Source organism: Crinia signifera, chromosome 4 (assembly GCF_055691185.1).
Source record: "Crinia signifera chromosome 4, ASM5569118v1, whole genome shotgun sequence".
In the NCBI taxonomy this organism is placed as follows: Eukaryota; Metazoa; Chordata; class Amphibia; order Anura; family Myobatrachidae; genus Crinia; species Crinia signifera.
This window is the reverse complement of record NC_139220.1, coordinates 245,139,095-245,152,527: the sequence shown is the minus strand read 5'-3', so window position 1 is coordinate 245,152,527 and position 13,433 is coordinate 245,139,095. Positions and strand designations below refer to the sequence as shown.

The following is a 13,433-nucleotide window of genomic DNA, read 5'->3' as shown; positions in this document are numbered from 1 at the left end:
GTTAAGGCGACATGTGCTGGTTTCTCCCTCTCTCCCTGCCCCTCGCTTGTCAGTAAGTGGTGGGGGTGGGGGTGGTGGTGGTGGTGGTGGTGGTGGGGGGGGGGGGGAGGGTAGGGGCCGGGTGCTATTTCTGAGATTCTTTGTTCTCTGTATATTTTCGGATTGTACAGTATTACAGGAAAAGAGACTACTTGCCAGTCTTGTCGCACAAAGTTTTCTCCTACTGAGGGCACATTTTTGTGTGACCTGTGTATTCAGTCATCTCACAGCAGCAACATGCAGCAGCCTGCATGGCCAGGGTCTATTAAGACATGAATTCCTCTTTCTCCACCGAATTAGTGGTAGCTAAGCGGGAAAGATAGGACCTTAAAAGGTCAGTATTTGACCTGGTGGCCTGGAAATCTGAAGCTTATAGGCCATCTAGTCAGCCTCCTAGATTGGCCCCTCAGAAGCGGCCTCTTCCCTCCATTCTTCAGGATGACCCTAAAGCGGGTGAATTTATGGAGGAGGGGAGGTTGATTTTTTTTTGGAGGAAAAGTTGATTAATCCCTTCCTCAGGGCATATATTTACTATAAGAGACGTCCTGAAAATTCCTGACGAGGACGTTCTTTTCCGTTAAACAGTCCTCAGCAATTTTTCTGGTGTCAAGGGAGCTTGACCGGATATGTAAGGGAGCTTTGGCTCAACCGGAAAAGAAGTTTCATTTACCTAAGAGATTTTTATCTATTTTTCCATTTCCTTCAAAAGATTGTTAGATTTGGGAAAATCCTCCGGTTGTGGATACCCCTGTATCTAGAACGTCTAAGAAATTGTTCTCCCGGTACCGGGAGCTGTATCCCTTGAAGATCCGGTAGACCGTAAGCTTGAAAGCAATTTATGTGGCAGCAGGGGCAACACAGAGGTCTGTCATAGCTGGCTGCTGGATTACCAGAGCTATTAGTCAGTGGGCAACTATTGCTCAGTCTACTTTGCGCTAGGAGACTCCACAGGTCGAGACTTTAAGTCATATACAGGAATCTGCAGTCTTCCTTTGTGAAGCTCTTAAAGAGATTGGAATTATTTCTGGCCTTACCTCTATGATGGCGGTCTCAGCCCGCAGGACTCTATGGCTATGCCAATGGGCGGCAGATCCTGAGTCTAACAGAAGAGTGGAGGGGTTACCCTTTACGGACGAAACACTATTTGGCAAGGAACTTAATAAGTGTATATCACAGGCTACTGCTGGCAAATCAGCTTATCTTCCTTCTGCTATACTACGTGCGAGAGAAACGTATACAGGCCCTTCCTTGCAATCCTTTCGGGACGCCAGATTTCAGGGATAAGCAAGAAGTGCCTCAAATGCAGCAAGAGGCTTCCATGGAAAATTACGAAAGCCAATCGCCTCTACCTTTCAAGAGCAGGCCGCTAGCTCAGCTCCTGCAAAACCTTCCGCATGAAAATTCTCTGTTATCCCTAGGGGATCTCCCAGTGGGGACTTGTCTCTGGCATTTCCTTCATCTCTGTAACGAGTTCTGTCAGGACCCTTGGGTAATCGATCTAATCTCTCAGAGCTACAAAATAGATTTTCTGCTTCCACCTCCTCCTAGATTCTTAAATCAAATTTACCAGTTTCAGATGATTCTTGCAACAATCTGCTGGAAGCCATTCAGCATCTAGAACAGGCTTTTCCAACCACGGTCCTCAAGGCACACCAACAGTACAGGTTTTAGTGATATCCAGGCTTCAGCACAGATGGTTTAATCAGAATCCCTCAGTTACTAATGAAGTCACCTGTGCTGAAGCCTGAATATCTACAAAACCTGCACTGTTGGTCTGCCTTGAGGACCGTGGTTGGGAAAGCCTGATCTAGAAACTATGTGAGCGATAATCCCTGTTCCTGCTCATCTAAGGAACAAGGATTATTATTCCAACTTGTTCGTGGTGCCAAAACCGAATGGGTCGCTCAGACCTATCCTGAATCTACGATCCTTAAACCATTACCTAAGGACATTCAAATTCAAAATGTCCTTATGGGCATTGATTTCAAATTTTGAGGAAAATGAATTCCTGGTATCCCTGGATATCAAGGATGCATACCTTCATGTTCCTATCTGGCCTCCTCACCAGGCTTATGTGCGTTTTACGATTCTCAGCAAGCACCACCACTTACCTGCTCTGCCATTTGGAACTTCCACAGCACCAAGGCTGTTTTCAAAAGTCATGGCAGAAATGATGCTCCAGCTGAGGATTCTGGGGGTGAATGTTGGTCCATATTTGGACGACCTTCCAATAAAAGCACTGTAAAGCAAACTATTGGAGCCCAGCGTCTTAAGTCAGACCCACTCACCCGCCACGGTTGGTTACTGAATCTAAAAAAGTCCAATCTGGAACCATGACAGAAGCTTCTCTTTTTGGGCATGTTCTTGGATACAGTGTCCCAGAAAGTGTACCTTCCGGAAGACAAGGCAAACACGATTCAAGCCACGGTCCTTTTGGTTTTAAAACCAGCCAAAATCTCAGTTCATTCCTGTGAAAATGGTGGCCTCGTACAAGGCAATTCAATATGGAAGGTTTCACGCACGAACATTCCAGCTAGACCTTCTAAGCAAATGGTCCGGCTTTACACCTTCATATGCACAAGATAATTGGTTAATCACCTTAAACAAGGATCTCATTGCTGTGGTGGCTTCATTTACTGAATCTGATGGAAGGGCGTTACTTCGGTATTCAGTCATGGACTCTGACAAAGGATGTCAGCCTCAGGCTGCGGAGTGGTGACCAAAGGAGCCCGGTTCCAGGGACAGTGGTCGAGTCTAGAGACATCTCGATTTACAACGCTCTACTCCAGGCGTCTGCCCTGCTCGAGAATCAAGCAATTCAGGTCCAGTAAGTACCTTTTGCCTTCCCATTTGTAGCTATCATCTACCCTGGCAATTTTAGTGAGCAAAAGTAAAAGAAATAACATCTTCTCGAATGATGGGATGATCAAAGGTGCGTGTGCGTGTTTGGCTGCTGTTATAGTATACACGGGACATGTCCATAGTAAATGTGTCTGTGGTTTTTATTCAGATGAAGTGTATAACATTTCAATACAACCAAGCAAGATAATTTCCAAACAGATGTGCGTTTGCAGTCAGCATTGGCAGTAAGATGTACCCTAGTTGATCATTGCAGAAGGTTCAGGTTTAGTACAAGCATTGGGCGAGATAATGACAAAACTGAGGAGAAAAAGAGGTCATGAGGGAGAAGCATTTACAATCTGCACTGAGGCAGACAAGAGTGACAAAATAAAGTTAGTACGCTAGGGCAAAAAGGGGTGACTTAGGATGACAGCTAAAATGCTTTAATAAAGAAATAAGGGGATCAGAAGGGTTTGAGACAGCAGTAGCAGGTGAGTTCCCAGAATGTGCTTGGCACCCCTGGGCTCTCCCTATGCATTTCACATCATTGGCCTAGCCTGCCCCCTTGATGGGAAAGGGGGAGGATTGTTCAGTCAGCAGCAATGCATCCAAGTCTGTCAGTGTATGCCCCCTCTGCTGCCTCCCTGATACCGTGCCCTACTGTCCAGCTGGAGCCCCATGTCTCCCACCAACATACTGATATCTGGCACTTCTAAGGTAATATTATGCAGTGTAATCTACTATAAGCAACCCCCGGAGCCACAATAACTCATGGGAACAGGTGCTTATCTTGGATCTGACAGCGGGACGTTTTTCTCCCGAAAAGAATGGGCTTTAATTGTATAGCCTGATAATGACCAGGGAATGTGCTGGATTCAGCACAAACAATAAGAGGTTAAAAAAATGGAAACAAAGTTGGTGCCTTCTACATAAGGTGGTTGGAATAATAATGTATAACCAAGGAGTTGGGTTTGACGTTTCATTTGTTGCTTGGAATAAATACATAACTCAAAAAAAATTAACTGTGTCCCTATATTATTACATTTTATGTATAAAGTGCCATGTGTTTTGCACCGTACGAGGTATACAATAGAACAGTACAGGGAGACAGAACTAAACATTACAGTAAATAATAAAATGGAATATAGGTAAGAAAGAGACAATTCAATACACACTAAAGATGTAAGTAGCAGGAGAGAGCTGTAAGTGAAATGTGAGAAGAGGACTTTGACAACAAGAAGGAAGAGGGCCCTGCTCTGGGGAGCTAACAATCTAGTGGGAAGGAGTGACTGACAGATATCATGAGGTGCAAGCAACTGGGAGGGGGCCTGAAGGCAGGATTGTAAGCAAAGCAGGCATGGTAAAGGTATTTAAGGTCCATACACTGTGTATGGACAGCGATGATAGCGTTCATCGCTGCGGGGAAAGCCACTCAGTGTATACACATCGAGCGGCTTTCCCACTGCCCCGCGCCGACGGAGGGGGGAGGACGGCCTTGCATAGCGGAGCGCTATGCAAGGCCGTCCTGAAAGCGTCTTTCCGGCAATATTGCTGGAGCGCGCAGCAGCGCTCATCGCCGGGCCATACACACTGGGCGGCTTTGAGCTGAAAGCCGCTCAAACCTGCTGTTTTGAGTGACTTTCAGCTCAAAGTCGCCCGGTGTGAATGGGCCTTTAGGCCGCGGGTTGGAGCGCAGCCTCAGGAGTAGATTTTGCAGGGGATGGGTAAGGTTTGATGAATAAGTGTGGTTTCAGTGCCCATTTGAAGCTTTGCAGGGTAGGGAAGAGTCTAATGGAGCAGGGAGCGCATTCCACTGAAGAGTGCAACACTGGCAAAATCTTGAACTTCAGCGTGGGAAGCAGTGATCAGGGTAGAGGAGAGCAGACTGCTATGCATCTGAATTGAATATGTGCCTAAGGCTATGGATTTGTGTAGTGTCCCGGGGGTTCAACACAACTCGGAATTGACTACAACTGTTTGCAGAGAGCAACTTTTATGTCTGTGCACCATAAGTAAATAGAAGTACATTGCTCTGATGTAGAGGATGAAGTTAGCCAGAAATCTTGTTGCATTTAAGTAAAAGTTGTTTTAGACCAGAAAATGTTGTTTTCTGTGTTTGCTGAATGAAGATTCTCACTCAATTATTAACACCCTTTTGAGTACCACATGCAGCAATATAACACTTATTATACACTGTTCTCACTAATTGCATTGAGTTACAAAAGGAGTCTGGGATATCTCACGCTGAGGTAAAAAAAAATAAAAAAATCTCCCTGAGGAGAAAATAGGACATGTAGAAGCCATAATTCTGTGTTACGAAATATGAATGGCTTTTAGGGTCAGATCTGTGTTGCACAGCACATAAAATGTCTGCGTGCAGCAGAATAAAGCTGCACCCATCATGCCTGCACATTATATGTGCCGCTCCCATAGTCCTGGTAAGATGGTATGGGCACAAAGAGATGCCACCTCAGCCATTAGCCACTCCAGGGTTAATCCATCTGAGCCACAGCACTGAGTGACAGTTAAGTGAAAGATGCCTAATGTACAGAAATCAATACTGTTAGAATTGCAAGTGTCTGTAATACATCTGTCTTGCCACGTCCTGCTATGTAATCCTGACTGCCACGCTGGAACGGAATAAGGAACTCTCTGCCTCCCTGCATGTGGCACAGTGTGAGCTGTCTGCTGGAATAACTAAAGTGTTTAATTGAAGTGTACAAGAAAACAATGTAATTCTCCAAAGTAAAACATTGTTCCACCGACTTATTTTATTGTGTTCTGTCTAGTATTCCTACAGCGCTCAGTGATTTTGTTTTCTCTTTTTAATACCGCTATTTAGTACCTTATTTATATTTCACTCATGTAGAGGTAATTAAATTCATAAATGGCCTATCGGTTAACTGGTGTTTAGAGAATAAATCACTTCTCCCTCCCACTAGTACACTAATGTGTCCTACGGATAGATACGGTCTGCGGAGACCAATGCTGTGTTCAGTCTGACCGTAAATTCTCCAGTTAGTAAAGATGGCAAATTTGATTGTGGTTCGTGATCTATTTATACTGACTGAAAGTTCTGTCAATCAAATCTTGAGAATACCCTTTTCACTTTGGGAATTCCAGCTCCAGGTTACAAATATCTGCTTTTTGACGATGCACACTAAAGATGGCCACATATCAGAAAGATTCTAGGCTTGAATGCACAATTTTGACGGCTTTTGTGATCGATTGTGTGCACTTTATGAGGTATTTCTGTACAATGACGATGCGTAGTCTCGCGGCTCGAGAGGTCGCACCTACGATCTTATGTGCTGCACATGTGATTAGTTGTGATGGCTTGCGGTCGGAAGCGGATCATATGTGTTTTTAGCACATACGATCGATCATATGATCTGCATTGAATGTAGGTGGTTTTAATGTATGGCCAGCTGATGATGCAGCAGGGATTTGAGTTATGTAATATCTGAAGAGGCAGATTGGTGGCTGGCAGTTCCAAGTAGAGTACACATGGGGTATGCAGAATTGATTGCAGCAGGCCAGCTGAAGATAGGAATCCGAGATAGACCTAGACACATCTTAAGGTATCTCCTTCAGGAGTTGTCTCTCTTGCTGCCCCTGAAGTCCTAACCTCATCAGAATATATAATATAATAATTGTAATTGAATTGAAGTACTAAAAAATACCTATGATATACTGTAGGGCAGGGGTGGCCAACCAATCAGAGGCAATGAGCCCAAACATTTTTTATGGTAAGACAAAGAGCCGATACTATGCAAAAATGGCCACTTTTTATATGTCCGGCGCTCCCTCCATTTGAGTTGTCCTGCCAAATATGCTATCTATCTATGCAACCCAATATCCCAATATATATCTATATATATATATATATATATATATATATATATATATATATATAGATATATATATATATATATATATATATATAGATATATATATATATATAGATATATATCTATATATATATATTTATTATTGGACTATCTTTATAAATTAATTTATAACATGGTGGATCTCGCTTCTCCTTTTTTAGAATTTACCTGGAACTTCTGAAACTCCATCAGATCCCGACTAGCATATCTGACCTTAGTGGCCAGATAGTTCTTTCTCACATCACTACGTTGACATTCCCCACCAGCACAGTCAGCATTTCCCTCTCTGCTGCCAGGCCAGTGCGCGTGTAATTACCCTCAGTTATAGTAGGGAGAACACAGCCCAACTTAACATGGCGGCGTGGAGTCTGAGGCGCCGTGACGTCACGCCGCACAGGACGCAGCATGCTGGTTGATTTGGAAACTGTACCGCGACAACAGGTAGCGGCGAGGGCTACAAGGATCGGGGGGTTTAAGGGAATCTGGGGTGAGGACAGAGGGCGGTGTGCGCAGGGAGCTGCTGACAGACACAGTCCCTGTATGGTGGGGGAGTGATCTCGGGAGCCGCAGCTTCGTGACAGGCGAGCCGCATGCGGCTCGCGAGCTGCGGGTTGGCCACCGCTGCTGTAGGGGAATAATAGATAGTAGTGTTTCATTTAACGACTTTTTTAATATTACAATCATTGATTGTGTAGGTCTAATGTAGGTACTAGTATGTAACTACATTTTGAGTATCCCTTATCCATGATGCTCAGGACCAGCAGGCTTTTGGTTAGCGGATTATTCCGTATTTTGAATATTTTTATATTTCAATTAGGTATCTTGCGTTTATGTTGTATAAACACATCAAGCACATGAAAAACACACAAGTACAATTTATTTGTGCATGGAACAAGGTTTGAAATCTCAGATCCTGCATTTGAATTCCAAGCAACCATTATCTTGCACATATTTAGTGCCAGTTACATATCATTCCCCCAGTAGTGCCAGTTACAGATGTACCCAGTAGGTTTTTAACAACAACAAAAAAAAAAGTACATTTTGGAGACTGGTTTTTGGAATAATTTGGATAAGTGATACTCAACCTGTACATGTTCTAGAAGTCAAAGGTGCTTTGACACCTGTATTTCTGAAGATTCTAGCATGCCATTGCCCATGTAGACCGTAGCTAATAGCCTGCCATGATATGTAATATCACAACAGTTCTTAGTCAGTTTGTTACTTTACCCTATTACGCTGGCAACATCTACACATTGGATGTGAGAGAGTATTTTTCAATTAAAATGGCAGTCTACTGTAAATCAGGCTAGTCCACCCATTAGCAGGGGCAACTGTTACATCAGCATGATTTTTGCTTGCATCCTCCAGCAGTGGCCAGCAGAATTCCATAAAAGTTGGCACCCAAGCTGCTTTTTCTGTGCACTAACCACTACTTTGGATGGTTTTAGCCACTTGTCCAAACCTGGTACATTTGGGCGCGATAAGCGTGGAGCCTTAACAGTTGAATTGATCCATTAAGTGCCCATTGCTTACTGGCACGCTAAGAACTAGGGTATACTAGATAGGCTAAGTCAGTGGTTCCCAAACTGTGCGCCTAGGCTCCCTGGTGTGCCTTGGAGCACTTGCAGGGGTGCCTCGGTTTGGTTGTCCAGAACCGATTGAAATTATTTATGGTCAATGTAATATGCAAAATCAGTGCTTGTGGCTTCCAGTTTTTAAATATGTGGTGAAACAAGTGAATTCTGTCCCTCACCACATAACTGGACCTAAGGATGACATATAAGCACAACTTATTTCATTTAATATTGTCCAAACCTGGTACATTTGGGCGCGATAAGCGTGGAGCCTTAACAGTTGAATTGATCCATTAAGTGCCCATTGCTTACTGGCACGCTAAGAACTAGGGTATACTAGATAGGCTAAGTCAGTAGTTCCCAAACTGTGCGCCTAGGCTCCCTGGTGTGCCTTGGAGCACTTGCAGGGGTGCCTCGGTTTGGTTGTCCAGAACCGATTGAAATTATTTATGGTCAATGTAATATGCAAAATCAGTGCTTGTGGCTTCCAGTTTTTAAATATGTGGATAAACAAGTGAATTCTGTCCCTCACCACATAACTGGACCTAAGGATGACATATAAGCACAACTTATTTCATTTAATATTGTCCAAACCTGGTACATTTGGGCGCGATAAGCGTGGAGCCTTAACAGTTGAATTGATCCATTAAGTGCCCATTGCTTACTGGCACGCTAAGAACTAAGGTAGACTAGATAGGCTAAGTCAGTGGTTCCCAAACTGTGCGCCTAGGCTCCCTGGTGTGCCTTGGAGCACTTGCAGGGGTGCCTCGGTTTGGTTGTCCAGAACCGATTGAAATTATTTATGGTCAATGTAATATGCAAAATCAGTGTTTGTGGCTTCCAGTTTTTAAATATGTGGATAAACAAGTGAATTCTGTCCCTCACCACATAACTGGACCTAAGGATGACATATAAGCACAACTTATTTCATTTAATATTGTCCAAACCTGGTACATTTGGGCGCGATAAGCGTGGAGCCTTAACAGTTGAATTGATCCATTAAGTGCCCATTGCTTACTGGCACGCTAAGAACTAAGGTAGACTAGATAGGCTAAGTCAGTGGTTCCCAAACTGTGCGCCTAGGCTCCCTGGTGTGCCTTGGAGCACTTGCAGGGGTGCCTCGGTTTGGTTGTCCAGAACCGATTGAAATTATTTATGGTCAATGTAATATGCAAAATCAGTGTTTGTGGCTTCCAGTTTTTAAATATGTGGATAAACAAGTGAATTCTGTCCCTCACCACATAACTGGACCTAAGGATGACATATAAGCACAACTTATTTCATTTTATATTGTTTTCTGAAATTTTCGGTACCAAACTTTGCACCTAGGGGTGCCCTAACAAATATTCTGATAATCTAGTGTGCCGTGATGCAAAAAAGTTTGGGAACCACTGGGCTAAGTGGTTCTTATTGTCCATCAAATTATATATAACAATCCTATTCCTTCTCCATGGAGTTCAGTGTAATGGTGCATAACAAATTAATGGTAGTCTGAGAAATAAATGGTTCATATAGTTAAAAATTAACAAGGTTTGATGATCACAACACAGGTAAGGGCATTTTAGCATACACAGAAGGTGAATTATACTTTGGTAATGTAGTAGTGTGCACATTAACTAGTAGTAGTGAATGCTCCCAGTAGTAATGCAGATTTGTGTCTTATGTGTTGCAGCACTCACATCCAGGTCACACAGTTTGATAACAAGTTTATAGCACGAACGTCCTGCGGCACAGAGGGCTTCCGAAATTCCAAGAAGAACTCTTCTGTGGCAGCTCAGACAGCCGGGATCTCTGCAGCAACTGTAAGTGACAAAATGTGTGAAAGGGGAAATGTTTTGTTTTGTAATAATGAGCGACTCTTTTGGTAGAATCTGATTTGGTTTTGACACTGTGAAATGTGAGATTCTGTCCATTTTTTCCTTATTGTTCTGTAGTGCTTACAAATAAGACTTGTAGTAGTGACTGCTACTGCCACTAGGTGTCAGCCCCCACCAAAGATTGCCGGACGTGAAATCCTCCTAGTCCAGATTGTGTTTGCTTTCCTCCCACCGAGATTTGTCAGCGTGATTAGCTACACAGGCAGGTCACAATGTTTCACTTCACAAAATAAAACTAATTAGGACAAGCCTGTGAAATGATAAGCCCATCAGAGTTTTATGTGCACTATTACACAAAAGGCCTTTCTGACCTCTGTACTTATTGTTACTGAAATTAATTCATACTACCCATGTCAAAGCCTCAGAAAGTCTTTAAATTCTATTATAGTCACCGGATTATAAATAAAAAATGACCATGACTAGAGGTGTGTCCTGTGCGGGCGAAGATCATTAATATATTTCTTGTCTAAATATGACCAGTATGTCAGTGGCTACATTTGTCATTTATTTCAATCATTCCTTTGCATAATTATAGACTCATTGTATGTTCTGTGTTCCCATTAGAATTGGGAGAGATAGTGTTAATACTACTACTAATTAAAATAAGAACACTTACTAATTAAAATAAGCTATTAAAATAGTAAACTTTGGTCTGGTTAAAAAAAAAAATACAGATAGTAGGGTCTTAGGTTTTTAATTATTTTGCTTATTAACGATTGAATCGCCAGCCACCGGAAGAGGGCACACGAGACGCTTGCAGCTCCCCCAATGCCCCCAGCTCCCCCTGATCCCTGCTCATCTCCCTGAAGCAGAGACGGGCAGGGACAGTGCTCCCCACCGCCATGTTGACGGGGACGCTTGTGCATCCCCGTCAGATGGAGTGCCTCTCTGCCGGCGATCGCCAGCTAATGGAATCTGGCAATTCTCAGCGCTGACTGAGAGGTGCTCCATCTGTAGATGGCTAGTGTCCGTGAGTCTCAGAAACACTGCCATCTGCTGGCAGAGAGTGAAACTACATCTCTTTCTCTCACGTGCACAAACACAGAAATTAGCAGACTATCTTTCAAAAGAGTTTGCCTCGAGCAGGCTTACTAATGTTAACATAATTACCAGTCTTTGCCAAGTTGTAATATGTCATAAATCTAATCTCATGTGACACATAACACATAAAAATGAAACCAACGTGGAAAAGGTACGATGGTTGTAGTATAGTATAGCATTAGCAGAAATGAATTGATATACCGTATATACTCGAGTATAAGTCTCGAGCTCCGGCACCGCTAATTCAGGCTCACCTACACTGTCAGAATCTGCAGAAGCAGCTGCTTCTTCCTCCTCCCTACGTGTAAGCAGGCGGCTGTGTCTTTATTTCCTGCCCCGCTCCCCGCACTCCTTCCTGGCGCACGCACCGAGCTGTGAGAGGGCAGGAGAGACTAATTACACTTGCAGGCTCTAACCCCGGCACGGCAGCACTGATTTCATACAAACTACCGTATACACCCGAGTATAAGCCGAGGAGGTGCTTTTTCAGCATAAAAAATGTGCTGAAAAAGTCGGCTTATACTCGAGTATATACGGTAATTGTTTTTTAGATCATAAATCATATTTGAGAATTTATGTTCCTCCTAGTACTGTACTGTACTGTACAGCATTCATGTTGTATATAATGCACAGGAATGTGCTAACACTGTAGTACATAACTAAATGTTAATAAATTAAATTGCCTGTAGGATCTTGAATACTGTAAGCAACCTTCAAGGTGCCCACAGACGCATCAATTATCGAATGCGTTTTGTACTTTTTAAGCACAAATTGCAACTTATGTACAATTATTGGATGGTGTTTATGGGCTTGTGCGATGCGATGCGCGTTCCCGGGAGCCCGATATTGTATGTCTAAAAAAGTACGTGCTGCACATACTTTTTAGACTACATCTGAAATTTAACATTACAAACATGGGTTCATCACATGCATCCAAGTGCACATCTCATAGCAAGCTGGAAGAAAAATTGTATAGAACCATTGTACAGTCAAAAACGCATAGCACAGTACAATTGTAGCGTCTGTGGGCACCTTAAGCAACCTACCGATTTTTTTTTTTTTTTAAGGCAGAGCCAACTGCTGTTTCAAACCTAGCAACTATGGGGAATGTATAATAGGGTGTGATTTCCAGAAACTGGTGTGATTTTGTTAATTAAGCCGGTAGATTTCAGAATTGAAAAATGCAAAACCAGGTTAATATTCTTCTTTTACTGAAAAAAATTAGAAAGAGTGGCTGTATACTAGGGGGGGGGGGGGGCATGGATCTGAGGTGGCACACTATTACATTGTGACACCCACTGATCTCTTCACTAACACTATTTCTTTATGTTAACTACATTCATTATTTCTGTATCAATTTTTGTATATAGCTCTGATGGGATATGGTCATTAGGTTGACCACTAAAGGTTGACCGACACTGGGTCAGCACCACCTATATTAGGTCGACATGCATTTTTCCTGTTTTTTTATTTTTAAAAACAGGTGGTTTTTCATTCTTTACTATCTAAGTCGGCATAGATTGAGGATATAATAGTGTGCAAGTCGAGCAAAGCGCTGCATTGTTATGGATGTCCATAACAACTTGCGGCTACAACGGAAAAACAAAACATGTCAACGTTATGTATGTCGACCTAATGCTTGTGTCGATCTTTTGACCATGTCGGCCTCAAACAGGTGTCAGTCAGCCTAATTTATGTCAACCTAATGACCCATACCCGCTCTGGCTTCCTATCACTTACAATTATTAACACTTTAATGTTTTAGCTGGTGTTCTGCTTTGGGCTTATGCTGACTTTTTGGGGGATATTGCAATAGGGGCCCCCAATATACAGAGAAGTCTTGCTTGGGGGCTTAAATCATACATTTGTGCAAATATATGTAACCAATATGTCTTAATTCTATTATCATGTAGTTTTTAAGACTGGTTTCTAATACCATTCAGTGTACTGGAGGGAAACCACGTGTTTTTTTTTTTTTTTTGTTTCCCACTATTACCCCTCCCTTTCATGCACCTGAGTGGTATTACTAAACTAACTGAGCATCTGTCACTAGGGTAGCCAATCCCAGGATTTCGGCCTAAAATCACAGAGATTTCAATCCCCTCCAATACATAATAATCATAATGCGCATATAGGGCAAAAATACATGAGACAAGTGTATGAATGCAAGG

At 42.8% G+C, this 13,433-nt stretch overlaps 1 protein-coding gene across 1 annotated transcript in view; it reads left to right on the top strand.

Annotated features, from left to right (window-relative positions):
- The window catches only part of MRPS11 (mitochondrial ribosomal protein S11), a 48,768-nt gene that overhangs the window by 18,426 nt on the left and 16,909 nt on the right, over window positions 1-13,433 (top strand). The window contains exon 4 of the mRNA XM_083184201.1: window positions 10,017-10,146. Within this exon, the coding sequence (XP_083040327.1) occupies window positions 10,017-10,146 (130 nt within the window). The remainder of the gene's footprint in view (window positions 1-10,016; window positions 10,147-13,433) is intronic.